Source organism: Polypterus senegalus, chromosome 7 (assembly GCF_016835505.1).
Source record: "Polypterus senegalus isolate Bchr_013 chromosome 7, ASM1683550v1, whole genome shotgun sequence".
NCBI classification, from domain to species: domain Eukaryota; kingdom Metazoa; phylum Chordata; class Cladistia; order Polypteriformes; family Polypteridae; genus Polypterus; species Polypterus senegalus.
In genome coordinates, this window is record NC_053160.1 from 49,392,549 (window position 1) to 49,416,143 (window position 23,595).

Genomic DNA, 23,595 nt, shown 5'->3' on the forward strand with positions numbered 1-23,595 from the left:
ACCTAATATCTAAGAGAATACAAAGGGTTTATGCTGTATAACTGTGCGCGGGATATTTATAAACAGTGTGGGAGAGTTTATAAGGGCTTAAAATATATAAAAATAACCATACAAACATATGGTTTCTACTTTGCGGATTTTCACCTGTCACGGGGGGTTCTGGAACGCAACCCCCGCGATCGAGGAGGGATTACTGTACTATTTCATCATTTCCTACATTTTGAGTCAGTGAAATACACTGTCTTCTTTTGTTACTTTACAAAGTCACTTGCTTTGGATTTGTTGGTTTGCTTATTTTTCAGACATAAAGTCATTTTCTAAATCCAAGTTCTCTAACTTCCTGAATGCTTTAAATTTACAATGAAAACTCCCCTAGGATTGTCAAAATAGGAGGAAGGCTGAATTTTCAGAATCCATTTGAAACACTGTTCTTGTCTAACTCTTCATTTTATCATTTCTCCCTGCTACATTAATAAGAAAGGCCACTCTTAGGTTAATTTTCTTGTCTAATGAATTTAATTATTCATATTGCTTACACTGCTACCAGCTAGCTGTATAGATAATGTCATATATGTTGTCTGTCAACTTATTGACAAAAAACATTCTATTTAGACATTCCGTTCTACTTGTTCATAATATGTTCATGCACCCTATTATTTTCACTAGTTATTTTGTTTATTCATCTCTTAATTTTCCATATTTTCAATACTTCACTTGATGTATTCAGTCTACATTGAACACTGGGCAGAACACACAATCTCTGAATGCCACTTCATTGCAGAGTACCTAGCCACACACATATATTTACATTTGGATAATCATCTTGATATCAAATATTTGGAAACTTTTATGATTAAAAGGTAAACACTTTAGCAAATGTCCACAAAGACAAAACTCTACAGTTAATGTTTAACTTAACAACCATATCCAAAGCATCTAGCTGCCCTGTCAAAGTGACCTGGAATCAGCTCATGGCAGAATCACATCATTTATATGAACACTAAAGGTTGGTTTGTATTCAGAACAACACTGAGTTTTAGATTTAATTGAGTTTATATTTTTTTTAATTAATTTATAGAAAAGTCACTGTCTATATTATGTCTTCACGTCCCTCTTCTGCTTATTGGGGCTTTCTTTTGGTAGTTTGTTTTCACCCACCTGTACATTCGAGGTTAATAGTAATTTTCTAACCAGCTTAGTCCTGAACATGGTCATGGGGGGAGCTGGAGTCTATCCCAGCCAGCATAGGGTGTAAGGCAGGAACAAACCCTGTACAGGATTTCAGTCCATCGCAAGGCAAACACACATAAACACACCCACACCCCAAACACCCACTAGGGCCAATTTAGTATTGCCAGTCCACCTAATTTGCATGTCTTTGGATTGTGGAAGGAAACTGGTGCACCTGGAGGAAACACATGCAGACATGGGGAGAACATGCAAACTCCACTCAGACAGGACCTCAGATGTGAATCCTGGTCTCCTTACTGCGTGGTTAACAGGTAATTCTGAAATGACAGTGAGTGTATTAAGTGTGTCCTGTGGTAAGCAACATCATTATTGTTTCCAGCTTCATCATTTATCATAATCTCTTATTATTAGTGAGAAAAAACATTTTTGGCAATACATTTGAATGTCCTCAGCCTTAATTCCACATTATATAATAAGCATTGTAGTATCCCCCAGCATAAGAATTAAACAAAGGGGGCAAGAATGCTGTGTGTCTCACTCCTTATTCGAAGGTGTTTAAGAAATTGATAACTGTCAATGATTTGTGTCAGGGGCATAGCCAGGAAGTATATAAATCATAATTCATCTGATGTCAATCAACTGGGGCTGTTATAAAATATATTTCTGAGGTTTCAAACCTAAATTACACTTTATGGTTGGGCTATCACTTCCAGAAAGTTTTCCTGCTCTTCCAATGCTCAAATGTGTTTTCTGCACTCTTACAGAGATCCAACTTTTACATTTAATACTTGCATTGTAAAGGAGCAGGAGGGTCGGGAGCATGCACTAATAGTGTGTTGCCACACCCACCATTTTCAAGGCTGGCTGTTAAAATTGCATCAATAGTAAAAAACATGTCACTGGTCCGAAACTAGCAGGATGGTAATAAAAATAATTGCTGCAGATATGCAAACGGTGTGTCTAAATTACACTCCCTGGACTTTCCCTCAGATTGTACAAAAGGCATCTGCAATGGGAACCTTGTTGACTAAATCTGGCAGATTCTGTACTCTTAAGGACAATACATGCCCTGATGAAGAGAAAACAGCTATATGTCCAACTCTTAGACTTTGACTGAGGCAGAATTGTGGGAATGTGGGAAGGCAGATTATTCTTCTGAAACATTGATACTCTTGTTGGATGAAATGCACACACAATGATGAGAGTATGGTGTCAGTGAGAAGTGGGGGGGGGTCTGGAGTACCCTAACATAAAAATGAAAGGGAGGATAGACATCTCATGTGCATTGAATTGATGAAATAACAGCCACAGCACAGACAGTGATCCAACATCTGGGGTCTGTCATATCCTGAACCACAGGCATTTGCTGCTGTAGTGGTACCAAAGACACCATTGATGACTGGCATCACAATGATGACTGACAGTATGACTGGCATCACAATGTGTCCTGATTCAATTTAGCACACTGTGATTCATGATCCTTATACTATTATTAATGTACGGTTGCACCTCAGTGAAAGGCTCAGCATACAGGCCCAGCAAAAGATGATGAGGTGTAGCATTCCATCGTGTTCCACTTCCATTTCCACTTCATTTGACAACACCTTGACCATCCAGCAATACATCACAGAGGTGCTGGTGGCTGAAGCACTATCCAATCTGCAGAGGAGCCATAATTCATCATGGACAATGCTTGACCACATGTGACATGAAACCACTTACTAGTTTATTACCATGTACCACTTCTTCCCTGGCCCATATTTTCACTGTGCAAGAGACCACCTGACATTACCACAGATGAGAGGCACAGAGGCTGCATGTCATGCCATTCCACAAACACACACCCACGTCTCTTCCTGTCCATGTCAGACCATGTACAAGAGGTTACTTTTGCTTTGGAAGATACATGAAATAGTGATTACTGTGCATTCTGTGTGAGCGATCAAGCTTGATGCACCATGTATCATTAGTAATCTACCACAGAAATATACAGTACATACTGTACATTTGCTATCTCGTGTCTTTCTTGATATTGCAATTTTAAGCAGTGAACATGTTAACCTGGCTTATATAACACAAGATACAATTCTTCTGTGTGTTTACAACCAAACAATTATTATGTACATATCTAGCTTAAACTCACATATGAGTTAATGTGGCAGGGGATTTACTTGGCGCTTGGTTCGTATTTCAGTGTCTTATCCACTTAGCCCCATTGCCTGCTTAATGGGTCACTACTGGGATCAAAACCCGTGGATGCTTGTTTCCTATATTTATCCACACTGGTTGATTCCAATTAGATTATAATATACTTACTTAAGTAAGGAATAGAAACATATTTTTTCTTTTTGTTTTTCTTGTCTCCATTCATCTAACAATCAGAGGAGGCATGAACCCTTGCTGGTAGTGATCTTTCTAATAGTCTAAAAGGAATTTAAAAAAATGCTAAAAACCAAATGAACACATAAAATGATGGATGGATGGATGGATGGATGGATGGAAACGTCTTTACCTTTCAAGAAAAAAAACAAGGACTCTTTCTTTTGAAGGCTGTATTCCAGTGCATTACATTATAATACTATGTATTGTTTGCTTATTTTTTTGTCCACTCTTGTCTTTTTAATTAGCCTCTTTTAAGGATCATTTCCTATTTTTGGACTGAAACCTTTAGTTCCAACATATTTTAGTTACAACCAAAATACAAAGAGCAGATTATTTTCACACATACACACATTGATTTAGGCACATGCCAGCCCAAATCACTTGAGAGCATGAAAAATGTTAAAATACTGTCCATTGGTAACATGCCAGCATTCAGTAAGAAATGGTGCAGTGCTTTAACTGAAATTGAATTACATTTTATTTATGTTTGACTCTTTGGTCATGTATATTACTAAATAGTCAGGGCCGCAGGCCTCCAGATATGGTAAAATGATATTGTACAAGTTCACACATGAATGCACTCTTTAGTTTAAAAGAGGGCTGGAGATACAGTGGATAGAAGAGCCGGGCTACAAAAGGCCTTGTGTTCCAAACTGCATTCTGGAATGTACCTTTAGGCCAGCCATTGAGCCTATGCCGCAAACAATGCTCTAAATGTCAGTCATGGATGGGCAAAACTGACATTATTGCCGGTTTACTGACATCACAGTATTTTGCAATGATGGATGCAGGGAAACACTATCCTCCTTAAGGGAGTCAGGTGGAAGTCTTTGCAAAAAGAGAGCAGACTGATTTTGAAAAGTTTACATTATTGGTGGTTACCAAAAATAAAATGGCAATGGAAAAGCTACTGAACACCTCTCTTCAGAATTTAAAATATAAATCCAATTAGTCCAGGTATATGAGACATCTGCAGTTCTTAACATAGTTACTACAAAACATTTACGACTGTGACAAAATGTCTACAACATATGGAATTCATTGACAAGCTTTTTTTTTCACATGTGCATTATTTATACAGGAATCTGAAAATGTTTTAAGTGGCACGCTTAATTTTTTTTTCTAATTATTTAAAGCATATGCATTAAAAAACATTTGAACAAGGAAACACTGCTAATATGTAAATATATGTATTGTATTTATATATATATATGTATGTTTTTGATGTGTTTGGTCCAATTTTTTGTGCTTTTGTGCATTTCTTTTTCTGATACTTTTCTGTATTTGTAGTCATTTTATAGCATGGTGGGTGCATAAAAGGAAGTATGCAATATACAACAATAAATTGGCCTAAACTGAATCAGTGGCTTAATGGTTACCTCTGAATCCTCACAGATCCAGTGTTAGTTAGATAGATAGATAGATAGATAGATAGATAGATAGATAGATAGATAGATAGATAGATAGATAGATAGATCTTGGATTCAAATCCTATACCCTGTCATTGACCATGTGAAATCTGCATTTTCTCCCTGTATTGCCATGGGTTTTCCTCCATGATGTCGGGTGTTTCACCTCACATCCTTAAAGGCGTGCTGATTAGGCTAGCTGTGAATCTAAACTGACCTCAGGGGGTAGTGATTGTGGGTGTGTGTGTGCCCTGTGATAGACGGGCTTCTTGCTTAGGGTTGTTTCCTGCCTTGTATTGCCAAGATAGGCTCCAGCCGGCAGTCAAAATAAAATTTAATTAAACGACTTTGAGAATATAAATATATGAATTTAATTGAATAATAATTTTATCCTCCATTTATTTGTCCAGCACATTATACACACTTATAAAATGGATGTGCAAAAAGAGAACAATGCTGAATGTAAAAAAGAACCACGTAGTAATGCCATGGAAAAAAACTTCAGATGATTCCTGTCTCTACAGAATAATAATTTGTTTCCTAATGTATTCTCAGCACAACAAAGATGAAAAAAAAAAACAAAAATGTACTCCTAAACAGACATAACATAACATATCAGCTTTGATGATTCACAATGAATGGTGACAAAGGTCTGATATTAGGTCACTCATTGGGGTGACACATCCACTTCAAACTCTCAATTCTAAGATCGAATGAGATAATTTAACCTAGGTAATAGTCAAACAAAACACTATCGCAAGACGCTGAGAAGAAGAGGTGAATGCAAAATGTATGATATATTTCTATTTATTTATTCATCTAAACATATATTATTTAATTATAATGTTACTAAAGAATTATTTTAATAAGAAGTAAAAAAACAACTAAGTATGCATCTACAAATGTAGGTTATTCTAAATTCTAGAGAAATTCAAAAGTTTTAAAGGCTGAAGAAATATTCTGAAAGTATTTTCTAGTATAATTCATTACTTTTGAGAACACTGAACAATTCATGTAATGTGTGTCTTTACCTATTATCTGACTTGTACATTTATTCATGTATTGTTTGTGAAATGAGCTTTGACTGTTTTGATTTTCTTTCGAAGTACACTAAAGGCTACTGGGGTACTTAAGAAAAGAGTGTACTTATTAAATGGTTTGAAAATCCTGTCTTAGTCTGTTCAATCCATTATAATGATGAATCCTTTGGCACATATTTTGTCTGACTTTCTTTTAACCTTGCTTCCTATCCATATTCACAAGGACACTTAAACTGAGCTCAGAATTTTGAAACACTACTTTACTGCTGGTAAATTCAAACACATTATTTTCGCATGCCAAGAAACAACTGGAAGCGTACATGCACTAAAATGATTTAAAAGAAATGAAATGCTGAATGCTTGCCTGTTCCTAAAAGTTCATTTTGCAATAAATGCCTTTTATTTCATTATTGTTTTAGGATAAGAAACAGTGAGACATGTAAATATAACATGAAACCCCATTAACAAGTTTTGTATTCACATTCATTAAATAATGAACAATGCTCAAAAAATAAACCTTTTATCAATGTGCTAAGAAGAAATAGGTTCAGTGCTGAAGTTATATGTCTGGCTGTCTTAGTTATTATGTTACTCATTTTCTAAGTGTACTTGCATTTATCATCTGAAATGGCACAAATGACACCTGGACTGGATGCCTGTCTCTTACTGTGCACATTCACAAACATTGCCACACTTGAGGTCACTTTAAAATAGCCAACCAGATTACCAGCAGTTCACTGGGCTATGAAAGGAAGTCAAGGTCCCAAGAGGAAATTAAATCAAACTTGATGAAAATTATTAAACTTCATACAAAAGGCATCACAAAAAAAGCCTTATGAAATTCTGTGAAGTAGCAAAACTAACTGCACCGCCACCATTTAGTCATAAATTTTCTATTTCCTTTACCGGTTTATGGTCACTTTATGGTTGTGCAGAATCAGCGCCTATTCCTGCTAAATCAGTATGAAGGACAGGAATCAACACCAAGACTATCTGTCAGTTAGTGGCAGTGCACACTCAAGCACGTTCACATTATGAAATCACATAGTCCCGTTTATAGATACCCATTAACCTAACATGCGCATTTTCTGGGACATGAGAGGAAGTCAGTGTATACAATGAAAACCCACACAGAAACAGGGAGAAAATACAGATTGCATGCAAAGTGGTAATGATAAAAATCAAACTTATTATATTACAGCATATATAATAAACTCATACCTGCTTAATCCATGTCTGAGTTGCGGGGTATTTTATACTGTATTATCCATCAGTTTTCCTAACTCAATTATCCAAGGTAGTGTTACAGGGCAGCAGAAGTCTATCCCAGGAATATGATACAAATGACGAAAGAGTCAGAAGTTCTCCATCTAACCTGTTTCCATTTACACCTGTGTGGATTCATTCTGCACTATTTGGTTTAATAAAACACTTAAGAGAAAAATGTGACAGACTGGATGGTTTTCTTGGAAAGTAACAAAATCTACGATATAAGAACATTACATTGCAGATTAACAAACCATAAAATTAATAAGGTCTGAAACTGGCAAGGATTGGTTACTAATTAAGCCATTGGGTTGGAACAAAAACCTGCAGCCACTGTAACCCTCCGGGACCGATGTTGCCTACCCCTGCCCTATATTATATTATATTATACAGTATTATATTATATTATATTATATTATATTATATTATATTATATTATATTATATTATATTATATTGTGGTGTAATGGTTAAGTCTTTAAAATAAAAGGTTGTGGGTTCAAATCCCACTACTGACACTGTGTGGCCATTTGCAAATAACTTTATCTGCCTGTGCACCAACAGCAAAAACAAAAATTCTCTAAATTGCCTTGGAAAAGCTGTCAGCCAAATAAGTCAAAAATAATAATAATGTAATACTGTACAAGGCAGCAGTGCAGCACAGGATTTAACATTGCTACTTCCCAGATCCAGCATCCTGTGTTTCACTGCACACTCATAGGTTGTCTGTATGGAATTTGCACGTTCTTCCTTTGTTTTAGAGTTACGTTAGAATGAAAGCAGGAGGTTCTACAAAATTAACTGGGATTTTTGTCTCTTTGCTCTAACTTTCATGTTTGACGTTACAGATTAATAAAGCTAATTACCATTATTATGGTCCTGATCATGGTTGCCAAGGTGCAGCCCTCGCATATTATAAAGTGCCTTAGTGGTCAGTATATCAATAATATATTTAGCTTTTATAGTATTCCACAACCTTTAGACTTCAAACCCTGAGGTTGTGGGTTCAAATCCCACCACTGACATTGTGCGATCATGAGTAAGTCACTTCACCTGCCTGTGCCCTAACTGGATAAACAAGAGAAATGTAACTAAATGTGTCTCAAATGTTGTAAATTGCCTTTGCCAGCCAAACAACGAGTAATAGTAACTTTATTATCCTACCCACCCAATTCTCATTATCTTTGGTCTGCACAATGCATTATCATTAAATGTGAAAATGTAACAGATGTACAGATGTTTATCAGACTGCACCAGGTTATCATTCTGTGCTGTCTTGTTCTTCTGCTTCGAAAGTCAGTTTCATTAAGAAAACGTCTGAGTAAGTTGAAAAAAAATGTATAGCGAGCACTTTCTCATAATATACATCCGCAAAATACTCTTCTGAAATGTAATCAAACGCAATATTAAATGAACTGAAGGCGCTGACCTACAATAAATAGTTCACCACAAAAAGACAACAACAACCGTTAAGTACAATGAAATCCATGAAATTAGTAACGGTGAAGCCAGCTAATCGGATCTGGACTTTACAATGAGGTTACTTTTTGGAAAAAAAAAAAAAAGATAACTTGAAATAATAATAATAATAATAATCCGTTTGTGAATATCCTCAGTAGTGTCTGCTCGAGAGAAGTCGGAGCTTTCGGTTTTACTTTGTCTATAAAAGTATCTCGCAGTGAAGCTCTCCCGGGAGGGTGGGATTAGCCCCGGGCCCCTGTCAATCTCCTTTTCCTCCCTGGGTTTTTTATTCTTAACTTTTTTGTGTGTTTGCTCCTCCCCCATCCCCCTCCAAGGTCTCAAAGATTTACAACAACAACGAATCGAACCAATGAGAGAAGCCAAAACTTCGGCGAGGGGCCGAGCAAAGAAAGAAAAATGAGCGAGACAGAGGTATATGGCAGAATGGGGTGCAAAAGAAGCGTTGCTGGGTTTTTTTCTCTTCGCTGTTTGTTTGCTTTCCCATGCATGCATAATGAAGGATAATTGGGGCATGCTGCGAAGCTTTTTTCGTATTTAAGGTCTCCTAATAATTCATCTGTGGAATTGTACGGCCAGGTTAAGGCGAAGAGGCTAGTCGTCTTTTATAAGCCTCCCACAACAAACCAGCGCTGGAAGTGAGCCTGCAGCCAGAAATCCTTGCGTGGACTGAAGGAATCTGCCGGGAGGGGAAGGCTGTCAGATCGAGCGGAGACATTTGTTTTATTATTATCCTACTTTGAAAACTGCTGTACTCTGCCTCTGACTAATATCCGAATCATACTGGCGTGGAATCGTAAGAGGAGCTCGGGACTTTTACTACTCCTGCTGTTGAGCGGTTGCGAGAGACGCGAATGAAAGTGCAGCGCCCAGCATTGGACTCAATGTAAACTCCGCAGACAAAAACTAACGGAGGAGCGGTCCCAGATGCAACTTTTCATTTAAACTCAGGATTGTCTGTCACGGAACTAATGGATACATGAGTGCCTTGTGCAGCAAACTTGACACGAGTTGTGGTTGGTTTCTTCGAGTGCCGAGATGGCGAGTTTAGCCACTTCAGTTCAGCGTGCAACTCGCTGGGTTTGGTCCGTGGTAGGCTTCATTGTGCTGTGCGGCTGCCTTACATTCAGCTCTCCAGCCATCGGACGACGCATGGTATGCTGGCAGGCGATTATGCTGTGCCAGGGAGAAGCGGAATGTAACTACGCCTACGATCAATACATTGAGGCGTGCCTGCCGATGATCAGGGGAGACACGTACCGGTGTCCTAGGCACTGCATCTCCGCGCTCATCCAGCTCAACCACACCAAGAACGGACCTTATTTAGAGAACTGTGACTGTGTCAATGATGAGCGCTGTAAAGAAACGAAAAGGGCAATTGAACCCTGCATGCCAAGAACTAACGGCGTGTTGGGCTGCACGGAGGCGCGGCGCAAATGCGACCTGGACCCCCGCTGCAACTTTGCCATGCGAAACTACCTAATGCGCTGTAATAAACTCATCAGTGGCATTCGCTGCACGGACGATTGCAGGAATCTTATCGAGGAGATGGTCTCCGTGCCTGCTGCCGTGCTTTTGAACGAGTGCATATGCGATGGGGTGGAGAGGCCCATATGCGAAGCTGTGAAGGAGAACATGGCACGTTTGTGCTTCGGCCCCGACAGCAGCACGGGAAGTAGCGGCTCGGACGTTGGGGACTACTATTATGATGACAACGAGCCCGAAGAGAGGACGTCCTCCGACGAGGAGACGAGTCCCAACTCCTGCTCGCTTTCCAGGATTCCCGGTGTCTTGACTCTGTCGGCATCCATCTTGGTCCTTGTGCCTTTCCTCTAAGTATCAAGTGGACCTGAAATACGGTTATCCTCAAGGGGATCGCCTCATGAGGATTTTCCGCTTGCAATGATACTCCAAAGAGGGTGCAACTCCTTTTTTTATCTTTAAGCTATTGTTCATGCCCGTGGCTATTAAGCCAAAATAGGGCGATTCTATGCAACCTTGGTGCCAGTTCAACTGGCGTTAAAGTTAAATGGATACTAGTATTTATTTGATGACTTATTTTGGGAGCGTCTACTCTTGTGAAGTTCAGAAGTGTTCCTTGTAATACTGCTTGCTCGGTGCCTCCAAGACAAGATTGCGAGCAGGTGACAGACCGCTGTCATTTTGGGCTTTTAGATGCAATACCCTAAACTGCTATCCATTTCGTCTACTGGTTTGAAAAGGCTGTGCCTTAAAGACAAAACACATAAAATCAGGGCGCAACTCTTGTGAACTGTAGTGAACAATGTAAATTGTTTTTAGGCTTAAGCGAAGCGGTGCACTGCCATTAGAAATAACCCTTGGACGTTGTTCAGAGGGTTTATGAAAGGTTTACCGTTGCCTTTTATGATATCGGGGCGTCAGTCTCTGGTATATGTCTTCATTAAACGTCTATTTAAAACTGGCTTTTTGTTACCAGTTGACTCCATATTGTACATAAATGGTAATGTATGAATACATTTTTAAAGTAATTTATTAAAATTATAGTGTTCCGATCAATTCCATAGACTGAAGGTCATGCTTGTAATTAAATTTATACTTAAAGTTACATAATCCAATGTTTATTTTAAAGGGAAATCAACTTTTATTACACCAGTTTATGCTAAACACTCCAAATGTATAGTGTATTATATAGATTTTTTTTTCCAGAGATTATCTTTTAATTGTATAATGTCGAGAAGTATTGTTGAGCATAGAAATGAATAAATGTATTGTATGACTGCCTTAATGTTGTATTTTTTAGAAGGCATAAAAAGAGACTTATTGTTTAAAAAAATCTGCGTTCCTGTCTTTTTATGTGAATTTGTGTATTCACTTGCATTTATGTTGTGGAATGCCAGGACTATGAAAAACAACCATGTTTTAATGAGTTCAAAATATAATTTTGTTACTGACTGACTACTTGTCTGAGTGCCAGAGACAACAACCATTATTAATAACAGTAAATCGGTCGATGACAGTTCCTTTATTAGATGTATATTGGCTTCATGGCAGGGTGCTCTTTAGAAAAGTTGTTTTACTCCCTTTTCCAGTTTGGGCATGTTTTAGACACTAAATTGTGAAAAATTAAGGATAAAGCTCTTAAAGTGACATCAGGATAATCCGCTTTGAGAATACTGATATTCATTTTTTATATAGTGCATCTTTGTCTTAAATACATGTTATCAAAAACACAAATTGTGTTGTAAAGAGGTAGGGCTATTTCTTTTTGTGCTCTTGACATGTATGCTCATATCAGTCCCACTTTTTACAGAGGCGTTTATTTATTTACGCATCTTCAGCTACTGACTGACACTCTGGGAGGCCCTGGATAAACAATTATGCTGTTAAGCATTGTCGAGTGCCGATACACTTGACCCTGTAAATAGAAATGTTTGCAGTAGGAATAAACTCAAGCGTTTGAAAATCTTTTAAACATTAACACAAAAGAGAGGGCGTTTTCCTTTGGGGATTTAAGCCCAAAGCGCGCCAAGCCAGGCACTTACAAAAAGTTTATTTATCTTTTATTCATTGTGTTTATTTAAAACTTTCAAAAAAAGTTGCGGTCAGTTGAGAGGGAGAGCTCAACAGCCACTACAAATAAACTTTGACTGAAGTCTGGAAGACTTTCACCACATGAACCTCTTATGTGTATTTTATGTTGTCTGCAGTTTACCCTAATGTTTTATCCATTGGATGCAGCTTTCAGACCATGCACAGTGTGCCACTGAAGTGACGTAAAATGTAAGTGAATGTTAATATAATGATATTTCTTTAAACGTAAAAGCAAAGTGTACACAGTCCAGTTCCTATTGCCCTGAAAAAAATTATGGGGGAATGCTGTTTTGAGAAAATATAACGGGAAGCTGTGAAACATAGCTTGTGTTTACATAACAAACTGAGTTGTGATGATTTTAAAATCCACAGTCGTTAAGCTGTCAGTCTTTTATCCTTTAAACTGTACGTGTAGGTTGAAGAAGGAAAATGAATATTAGTTTCTTTATCAACAATGATCTATCATTAAGTAAGCAATGTTGTAATGGCAATCAACCTGTTCAGTAGGGATTTAGGGAAAATTTCATGATTATGCTGGAAGTCTTGTTAATATTTAACATCTCACGTTATTCTAGTTTTATTTGAAGAAGTCAGTTGAGTTCCTGCCTTCATTTGAAATAAACTAAGTCTTTATTTCAAACAACAGAAAGGATTTGAACATTTAACAACTGTTGCCTTCTTTTTCATATCTATCTATCTATCTATCTATCTATCTATCTATCTATCTATCTATCTATCTATCTATCTATCTATCTATCTATCTATCTATCTTTGTGGGTGGAAGTTTGCTGAAAGATGATCCTTTTTTCCAGAAGGAGATTTAAATTTGTTCCCAGCACTAGAAAGGGCTTGAAGCTGACAGCTGGACTGATAATTAACTGCTACAATAAACTCAAGACTTGATTTTACAGGCTCTTGTCAAAAGCATCTGTGTGGAATAAATCAACACAGAAAAGCGGCTCTTGGATGGATGGACACAAGCATTTATGTTTCTTCGTGTCAAAACGTTGTCCTAATATTAAGACTTGCAGGCAACTATCACCCATTAGTCAATTTTTCAACTTTTTTTTTCATCTTAAAGACAGAACTGTACGTATGGCTTAAGTTAGAAGGTGCCAAGAAGCATTTTCCTGGGCAAAATGCAAAATGTTGACAACACTGTGAAGAAAAATAATCAAAGTATTCTGTTGTTTATTTTCCTCGTATCCTGCTTTTCTAATCTTGCTTATCTAATGTAAGTTTTAAAACAGAATGCCCCAGTGACGCGCTTTTAAATAAAAAATATTTTTTTCAGTAATCACTATAACTTAGTTAAATTCAGTATTTTCCTGTTTTCACATCTTTACTGAACTGTCTTGTTCTTGGCTGTATCATTCCTCGCAATTTAATTGATGTTTTAAAGACCAGATTATTGACACGAGTTAAAAGTGACAGAGTTATGGAAAAACCTTTACACTGAAATGGCAACAGCCTTGTTGTTAAGAAAGATTCATCTTACAGCTTTAGTATTATAAAAGTAATTACTATGACAGTGCTATGATCATTTATATATATCTTTATATATAAATGTGTGTGTCTGTGTTTACTGTATTATAGTGAGATAAACACATATTTGCTTATTGCGTAGGCATTCATAAGTAAAGCCACAGTTGATGGGTAGATAGATGTATGCCTCCAAAACATGCTACTTCCATAATTGTATTTTTCTGTTTCGTGATAATATATGTTTACTTTTAGTAAAAGGTTTGTATCCGTGCTGCGGTAAACGGCATGTGTCAAGCATATCACACTACAAGTAGGAGTACCGCTGGAGGTAGAAGGGGACGACAGGCAATCAGCCCCCGGCTGTCGTACACACATAGTTAAATAAACAGCTCGCGCCCGTTATAAAGTTTAGTTTATGTGCCTGAAGGGTTTAGATCATTTTAGAAGCAGCTGCGCACTTGTGTATACATAAAATAAGAATTCACTTGCATCGTCCATTTTTCATGTTCTAGTTCGAAAAAAGAAGATAGACCATTCTTCTGCTAGTCACCAGGGGCTCTAAATCATTGATTTCAACAATGTTTTATTAGAGGACGGACAAGAGCCCTCGAGCTGAATTAATCGGGGAGAAGTCGAGTGGCACTTTTGTTATGGAAATGTTAAGCACATAATAGTTTGGCCAAACAATATACAGGCACTTCATTCTTTCAGCCTCCCTGACACCTCTTCAACAGGAACTGCAGGGAAGGATGTGGGAAAGATTTGCTCACTCCTTAGGAGCATTCAGTTAATATTTGGTCTGCCACAGTGTTAAAATGTCGTGAACCCAAAATTAACCATTTGAACATACTGAGCACTTTTAGAAATCCGAGTTTAAGACTGCGTAAGCCTTGCAAAACAAATAAACCCAACTGCTACAACACAGGAGTACGAAACTTGAAGTTTTCTTACTTGTTAAAATGTTTTAGTGGGGTCAAGACACACACGTTACGACAGTGGGGGAGCTGCAGTGGCGTTCAGAGTTGCAAAAGAAATGGAATAACATTCTAAATCTTCAGACGGCTGGAGCAGCAAACTAAAAAGACAGAGAAAGTACTGTGCCTTGATTGTGTATCTGTTTTTATATACAACTTGTTTACATTATCTTATCTATCTATCTATCTATCTATCTATCTATCTATCTATCTATCTATCTATCTATCTATCTATCTATCTATCTATCTATCTATCTATCTATCTATCTATCTATCTAATTCACATTAGTGTGCTGAATGACAAACTGTAAGTTTTCTGTCAACACATCACAGTTTGTAATTCTGGTATGTTCATTTTTTAACATATTTTTACAAATAATATTATGGGCACTACTGATTCATAAAATTACATAATTTGGAATCCTGTGCCGATTTTACTGTTTACACATTTAATTATCAAGCATCTAAAATAATATAAATATATCCTACTTATCTTTGAACACTTATAAATGCGTGTATAAGGAAGATACAATCCATCCTTTTAATTCTGCCCTTTTTACCACTTAATGGATTTGATTGTCATCTGTCCATATTTTGTAGGCCCTTTCTTTGTATGAATACCAGGCCATCAGCATATATTTTTTTAAATAAAAGTATACTCTGGAAGATTAAACATGGGATACTAACTGAAATGTCATAATAAATGCTTATTAAATCATCACACATAGTGTGCCTCATCCTTGGTTCTTCTCTCTTATGCCTTTGAAGGTTATCTGACAAAAGTCCAAAAACAATTATGAAACAAATAAATTAATCAAAAATAACTGAAAATAAACAACATAAAATATAACAGTCCATGGGTGATGTAAAAGTTTATTCTTTAATTCATGGAGTACAGTTATTTCTGACATCCTAAAACACATGGCATATGTAACCTAAGTACAACATCGTTTAACTATATTTAAAGTACACTAAACCTTAAAATGTATACCTTACCATGAAATGTAAGAATCGCGCTTGATGCATTAACACGTAAGTGATATATTTAACTAATACAAATACAGTTTTATACATCTCTGTGCTGACAATAATGCAGTGTAGCTTTAAAAATCCAAAGCCATTTTTCCCCTTAATACTATTGCTTCTATATTATTGTTTAGAATAATGAAGGAATGGGAGTGTTGGCCCCCAACCCGACTTTTCCCTGAAATGTTTTCAATTAACTCTTGGCACCAGCAGGAAAGCACCAAACGTTTCCCATGCTGAAATATGGAAAATCTGCAGGGAACATCTCAGCGGGAGTAGAATTTCATTAAAACAAGCACATCATAATTCAATGACTTATGCTCTCTTGCTAAGACCCTTTATTGATAAGGAATTTAGAGAAATTGTCATGGTTGTGCAGAAAGTCATTATTAATATGTTGAATGTAAGATTATTCTAGTTTCACTTGAAGGCATCAGTTGATTTACTGCCTGCATTTCAAGTAAATTAGCAGTACATTGAATTTGTAGATAAACAATCTTTTTTTTCTTAGTGTTTAAACAACAGAGATCATTTGAAATGTTATTCTATCTATCTATCTATCTATCTATCTATCTATCTATCTATCTATCTATCTATCTATCTATCTATCTATCTATCTATGTGCAGTACTTTTCACATTAGTCTGTAATGGCCAAGCTTTGGTCCCTGTGTTGCCTTGTGGAGATAAGTGGGCCAGTACAAGTTGTGAATTTTTTGGATTTTAGAAAAATCAAACTAACTCTTCTGTCTAGCTTTTATAAACATATTTTCATTTTGCAAATGTGATTAATAACTGCAAATGCAGTGGCATATAATAGATGTTTACACTAGTTATTATTTTTCATAGGTTATTAGTAAATATTAAAATGCTATGATTGATGTCTGTGTCTATGAAATTAGTAACACATCTCTTTACTTACTTAAACTGCACTCTGTGTATGCTTAAGCACATCGATCACATTTTAAAAATGTATTTTCCAGATTTGTTGCTTACATGTTTGTGCTTTCCGTTTGTATTTCTAACCTCCTCTTCCCAGTCAAAATGTGATACAAGCTAGCTGAACTGATAACGTTTGAAGGTTTCAAATTATTTCCCATTTACTGCACAACTTTTAAGCCCCACGATATCCAGATCCATTTTTTTTTTCTGATCCAAGCTGCCACTTTGATTTCATCACATCAAACCCTTGTCGAGATCAGAAACCTTTGAAATGAGAAAAGGTCCTTAATCCAGTTATACCAGCTGGGGTCCAGCACTGTGGGTCCTGAGAGGCAGTTGCAGGATTACATTTTTCTCAAAGAAACTCTTTAACTTCCATTTAAACTATTTAGAAACCGTATGGTTCAAATATAATTGAAAATACATTGACATGAATCAGAAGGCTATTGAACAACTGTAGTAGGTTTGAACAAAGTTATTTATGCTGTAAGCTCTTATGACTTTTTCATTATAATGCAAGATCAATGCAATGTTTTGGTGAGTTTTAAATGCAAAAAAATAAAAACATTAAAAAGGAAAGCTAATCATTTATATATAAAAAAAAATCCTAGCAGTGTTGACATGTCAATAATGTAAGCTTTTCAGCTTTGCCTACAATGGTCATCGTTCTAACACTTTATAATTAACAATTAATATTAATTGTTTAAATGAGTAATTAACACATCTGCATTGTACTTTTCATTTTCAAACCTTTTTCTTGATTGTGGAACAGTTTGCTAATTTTTTTTTTTTTTACCTTTTTAGGATATGTATTTTATTCTATGGTATTTACAAACGGTTTGAAAAGTCTTAGAACATGGCACATTTTTAAGTGCATAAAAGGATTATGTTAGGATCAGGGCCCATCATTGCTTTTATTACCTATGTCTTCAGGCATCAACATTTGTAAATAATTCAATCAAAATATTGTACATTTTAATTGTAGATAAAAAGTTAAGTAATTGCTGATTTCTGAGACATAATGCTCCAAGTGAAATTTTTAAATTATACAAGTAGTTAACTACCAAGTTTACAATGATACTCTCCTATTGCCATAGGATGTGTACTTCTGTAACCTCAGTGTCTGCTGCTTTAACTTTAAGTTTCTCTTTAAATAATTATTTTTGGATGGTATGATAGAGTTACTGCCTTGCAACAAAGAGACTTGGGTTCAAGTTCCAGGAGCTTACTGCATGGAGGTTATATGCTCTCTCCATATCTATGTGAGCCTCGTTCAGGTGCTCTGGCATGCAGGTTAGGTGGGTTAGTGAATATTAAATTAACCCATATGTGTGTTTTCCCTGTGATGGGCTGGCACCCTGTGCAGGGATTGTTCCTGGCCTTGCGGGATAGGCTGAAGTGACCCTGCTCTGGATAAATAAATTTAGAAAATGGATACGTACTGTATTCTCAGTTATTCTTTTTTGATGTTAGTTGTGTATTTTCAAAAGTAAAGTCAAAGAAAATGTTTTAGAATGTAAGAAAAACAATAAATGTGTAAAGATGATACATATATAGCGAACTGATAGATCTTTACCTGGTACATCTAAAAGGCATGATTTTTAGGTTAAATGTTTATTCTGAAATGGCCTGGTGTGAATGTAGGTAAACTTTCCAGGGCTGCTTTCTACCTTCAGACCTACTGCATTTGAGTTCATGTAATACCAAGAATTGTTAGGCTCTCTGGTAATTTTTAGTATTGTGTTTGGAATAATCTCCTGCACAGGACATCTCATTGTAGATTCACTTACTTTACTCACTTACATTTTATCAAATAACTTCCAAACCCACTGAGTTATTTCTTTCAGACATTCCACTTGTGTTTTGGCACATGAAAACGTATGCAATTCACACCCTAGTGCTATATCTTGCACCTTTCTATTTTTCTAGGCAAAAATATGTTTCTACATTCATTGCCGTGGTCCTGTAGATTAGTGTGAGGTATTATGAAGAGTGCTGGAAGAGTGTCGGTAAAACGCCACAAATGATCAGAACTCTCTAACCCACTATGTAAGACTAAGTCAGCCAGGATCTGTATACAACTGTTTTTTATTAGATTTTTAATTGTATTGTCAAGCAATTTAAGTTTGATCAGTGAATTTGGTTTCTGCACTTAGTTGGAATGAGCACATTCTGTGTTAATGGGAAATGCTTCTGTAGCCTTATATTTGCTGATAGATTCACCTGCTGACATTTCTGTCCCTTGTTGCACTTTGTAAAACTGTTCTAACTATTATGCTTCTTACTCCTCAACTTTTTTTGGAGTCAGATATATGGCAGGCCTATTGCTTCTTGTATCTGTTTGCCTTCTTGGAGTTATGCCCCTACTCAGGTTGTAAATATGTCACACTTTGTTGTGAATAAGTGCTTGCAATAAGAATGATAGGTCTCCAAAAAGACCCACAAGCCAGGCCAGGACCTTTACTGCCATGCCTATGGATAGGTCTCACCCTAGGGAGCCTGACCCCAAACACAACAGGCAGGCTTTGGCCTGCACAAGCCCGAATGAAGAACATGTTTCAAAAGTTCAAAATAGTTGAAATGTCCCAAAATATACAAGCATGCCCTCAAGGGAGAGGAATTGCCAAACCTCTGACTTGAGAGACACGTATATGCAAAGAACCTTTATAAATGCAGGATTTTAAAAATATTTTTTATTGAATTTATTAAAATCAAATATTCCATACAAACAAGTCATGTTTTACTACTAGAAATGCAGGGATTTAAATGAAATTAACAAAAGAAGAAAAAAAAAAATTGCAAGAGAGCAAAATGAGGCAAAAGGGTTTGTCTAAAAGGCAACCCAAGGCAAATAAGTCCAAAAATGGTCCAGGAATTGTAGTCCAAAGACAGAAGCAAAATACTAAGAAACCAGAAAAAAGGATAATAATCACAGAAAATGCATTCTTAATGAACCACTTAAGAATTATCATCTAGTCTGAAATATTAAGCAGTGATATCAGGGTAGTCCACAAAACACAAAGAATGGATGCAGAGAGAATAAATGCAAAACATACCAATTCAAAAATTAAACAAAATATTAGTAAAGAAAACTGAAAACTTGGAAAAATAATAAAAATATCAAACAAACAAGAAATAAATGTAAGCCAGGGAAATAACACTGGCTAAAAATAACCAGCAAAAAGAAGTTTATGAAATTGATTTGATCATTTTACTGCATAATCAAGTAATCTACACAGAAGGGTTATTTTCTTTCGATTAATAAAGTAATGCAAATATCAAAGTTTAAATATTCATTTTAGTACCTTTGCAGTCAGATTCAGTCATGCAAAATCTGTTGGTAATTTAAAAAAATTCAGGATTGCAATGAGCAGTGAATCAAAACAAAACTTTAAATGTATTAATGCGCATATTAATGCATCTAGGGAAGGCAATTTTCATTGACAAAATACTTAATATTTTCTTTCCTATTTGGTGTACTTTGTAGCTTAAATTCATCAGTTTACTTTATTTAAAATACTGACTGTAATAGTTTTCAATATAATATTGTATATCTAAAAATCAGCATCATACTTTTAATTTACAGCTTTGATGTTTTGTCAAAACACTTGGATTGATTCATTAGTCTATTATAACTTTAGACGTTTAAGGATCCTTAATGATAAAATTATTATTGGAATATAAACAAAGGCATAGGAAATACTGATCATGATTTATGAGTTAACTTTGTTTTTGCCAGATTTCCATCTTGGCCTATTTTCTTACTCTTAAGAACTTAATGCAGTGCTGTAGTTGATTGCATGTGTATATAGATGGGCATTTAGGCATTTTTTTCAGATGTTGGTGAAATTATGTAAATAATTAAAGAGTTTTTAGGACTGCATATTATTATGTTGGAAGTCTTGCAGATACAGATACTTGGGTGTTTAATTCTTTCTCCATTTAAATTAATTTTATGGACAGGTCCTGCAATGTGTTTCTTGTTGTTGGGATAGATTCCATCTTACACAACAACTGCACCTGGAAATCTATTTAAAATAAAAAACAAAAACATCCATAAGTATGAGCCTTTAATCACTTGTAAAACAAAACATAAAAAGTTGCTTTATATGTATTGCAAATAAATCAAAATAACAATAAATTGGAAATGAATGTCCCTACTCTTTGGAGATCAGCTTTTTCTTTTTTTTAACTCCTCTTAATTTTCTTCTGTCACAACATCCAGCAGATGAGTAATAGTGTAGGAACACTAAATGGCTACAGTTGCTCAAGGCACAAGCTTGCCAGTTAATTATTCAACCCTGTATTGACTATATGAGGACTTTAACAACATTAGTCAGTAAAAAATGAGAGAGGGGAAAATATATAGTGCTGAGTAATCCAATGATTCACAAAGAATTAAATTCATAACAAAGCTTAAAAAAAGACACCTATGGAGTTTTGTGACTTTCAATATTCTTGCCATTGACACATGAATAAATGTGTTTAGTTTCTGTCTAAAAGTGCTTATACATGAAATTTGTCTGTCATTTAGTATTCAATGAAAGTTCTCACATAAAAAAAAAAATCCTGCCACATGTAGACATTTTGTTAAGTCATGAGACATATACTGTGGTTGCTCTGGCAGTATGATGCTAACTTTTCCAAATATTATGACAATCTTGGTGATCACAATCTTAAAAATGTATTATGGCAGAAATGATACTCAGCACATTTCTGTACACTGCTTAGAGCCTACATATCCCCAGCTGTATCCACAAGAATTAAGATAAATGAAAGACCATGCACTATCAATCAATCAATCAACATTTATTTATATAGCACATATTCATACAAAAAATGCTTTACAAAATGAATAGAAAAATAGAAGACACAATAAAAAATAAACATAAGTCAACATTAATTAACATAGAATAAGAGTAAGGTCCGATGGCCAGGGTGGACAGAAAAACAAAAAAACTCCAAAGGCTGGAGAAAAAATAAAATCTGTAGGGGTTCCAGACCAAGAGACCGCCCAGTCCCCTCTGGGCAATCTACCTAACATAAATCAAACAGTCCTCTTTGTATTTAGGGTTTTCATGGAAGGACCTGATGATGATGGTCACGTAGACTTCTGGCTTTTAGGTAATGGCAAGGTATAGGCTCTCTGTGTACGGCATTTTATGCAGAGAAAACACTGTCATATTCACAATGGTGCATTTTACCATGTCTTCCTGCAGGGAATTTGTAGCATATCACATTTTTTAAAAATATACTTTGTGTTGTGAACAAATGTCATAGAATATGATTCATTTTACTGGTGTGATGTGGATTACCTGTATTGCACAGTTAATGAGGCCTTAGGGAGCAATATTCCTTGTTTTCCACTCAGAAAATCTTTAAAATCTTTGAAAACCTCTTTTAGTGAATTTTATGTTTCACATGTAAAACAAATTTTAGTCTTAAATATAAAACTTGGAAGGAAGCCTGTTCTGGCCTGAGTTCTGATAATTAAAGTTGTTAAATATTGACCAATATTAGAAAATGACAGTTCTAGGATCATTAGGCCTTATAGATTTAAAAAATCTTATTAATATTTCTGCCTTAGGTAGAGTCAAAACCACTTCAGAGAATAAAACATATATGGTTTTCCAAATACATAAAATAAGTTAATTTATATAAGTGAATATTTAATTAAAAATTTAATTTTAGATTTTTGAATTACTACAAAATCATCTTATCACTAATCATCACTATCATTATCATTTTTAGGCTGCTGTTCTAGGGGAACGGTCATGGCAGAAACACATTTAGCCTGGCAGATCAGGCCTTCCTGTTCTCAGCAACTTTCTCCGGCCTTGAGGAATTCTCAGATGTACAGTGGAGAGTTCAGGTATTCAAATCCTCTACCATACCTGTGTCTGTCACTGGGCCTTCTCCCACTGGGCAGTAACATCCACGGGGTCTTGCTATATTTCCATGCTCAACCCAACTCAGTTCGCTCCTCTTTATCCACGAAAGTAGCAGTTCTTCTTCAAAGCCCATTCAACTGTCAAAAGCCTCACCCTGTTATGGCAAATAAGCCAAGCAACCTTCACAGTATACTGATTTGTTGTGGGCCTTACTTTTTGGTATTTTGTTATTAATTTATTTTTTATTTAAGCAGTTATGTTTCAAATTCAGGAATGTAAATTGTTTTGTCCTCTTTTAATTCTTTTTGTTACAATCATTTATTTTCCCTTGTGTCTAGTTGATTGTATTTTCATGTTGACACCACATGCTGTAACAACAACAACAACATTTACTTATAATATAGCACATTTTCATACAAAACGTAGCTCAAAGTGCTTTACATAATGAAGAATAGAAAAATAAAAGACACAGTAAGAAAATAAAATAAGTCAACATTAATTAACATAGAATAAGAGTAAGGTCCAATGGCCAGGGTGGACAGAAAAAACAAAAAAAACTCCAGGTGGCTGGAGAAAAAAATTAAATCTGTAGGGATTCCAGACCATTAGACTGCCCAGTCCCCTCTAGGCATTCTACCTAACATAAGTCAGACAGTCCTCTTTATATTTAGGGTTCTCATGGAAGGACTTGATGATGATGGTCACATGGACTTCTGGCTTTTGATCCATCCATCATTGTTGGAGCATCATGATGCTTTGAGTAGGTGGTGGAGGCACAGGCCACCACCACAAAGAAACCGGAAAAAGAAACAGAAAAGAGAGTAGAGGTCAGTATGGATTTTAGAGTCACCATGAATAGTTATTATGATGAATTGAACATACAGAGTATCAGGATTAAGTTAAAGTGAATTTATGAAAAGGCCATTTTAAAGTAATGTGT

General features: G+C 35.9%; 1 protein-coding gene across 1 annotated transcript; it reads left to right on the plus strand.

Moving 5' to 3' along the window:
* Positions 1–9,139: 9,139 nt before the first annotated feature.
* gas1a (growth arrest-specific 1a) lies at positions 9,140–11,706 on the plus strand. Its single transcript, XM_039758600.1, has one exon. The coding sequence runs from the start codon at positions 9,805–9,807 to the stop codon at positions 10,600–10,602; it is 798 nt and encodes a 265-aa protein (XP_039614534.1). The 5' UTR covers positions 9,140–9,804; the 3' UTR covers positions 10,603–11,706.
* The last annotated feature ends 11,889 nt before the right edge of the window (positions 11,707–23,595 follow it).

Bases quoted from the DNA above. Each gene is read 5' to 3' on its own strand.
- gas1a (XM_039758600.1), top strand. From the start codon at position 9,805: ATGGCGAGTTTAGCCACTTCAGTTCAGCGTGCAACTCGCTGGGTTTGG.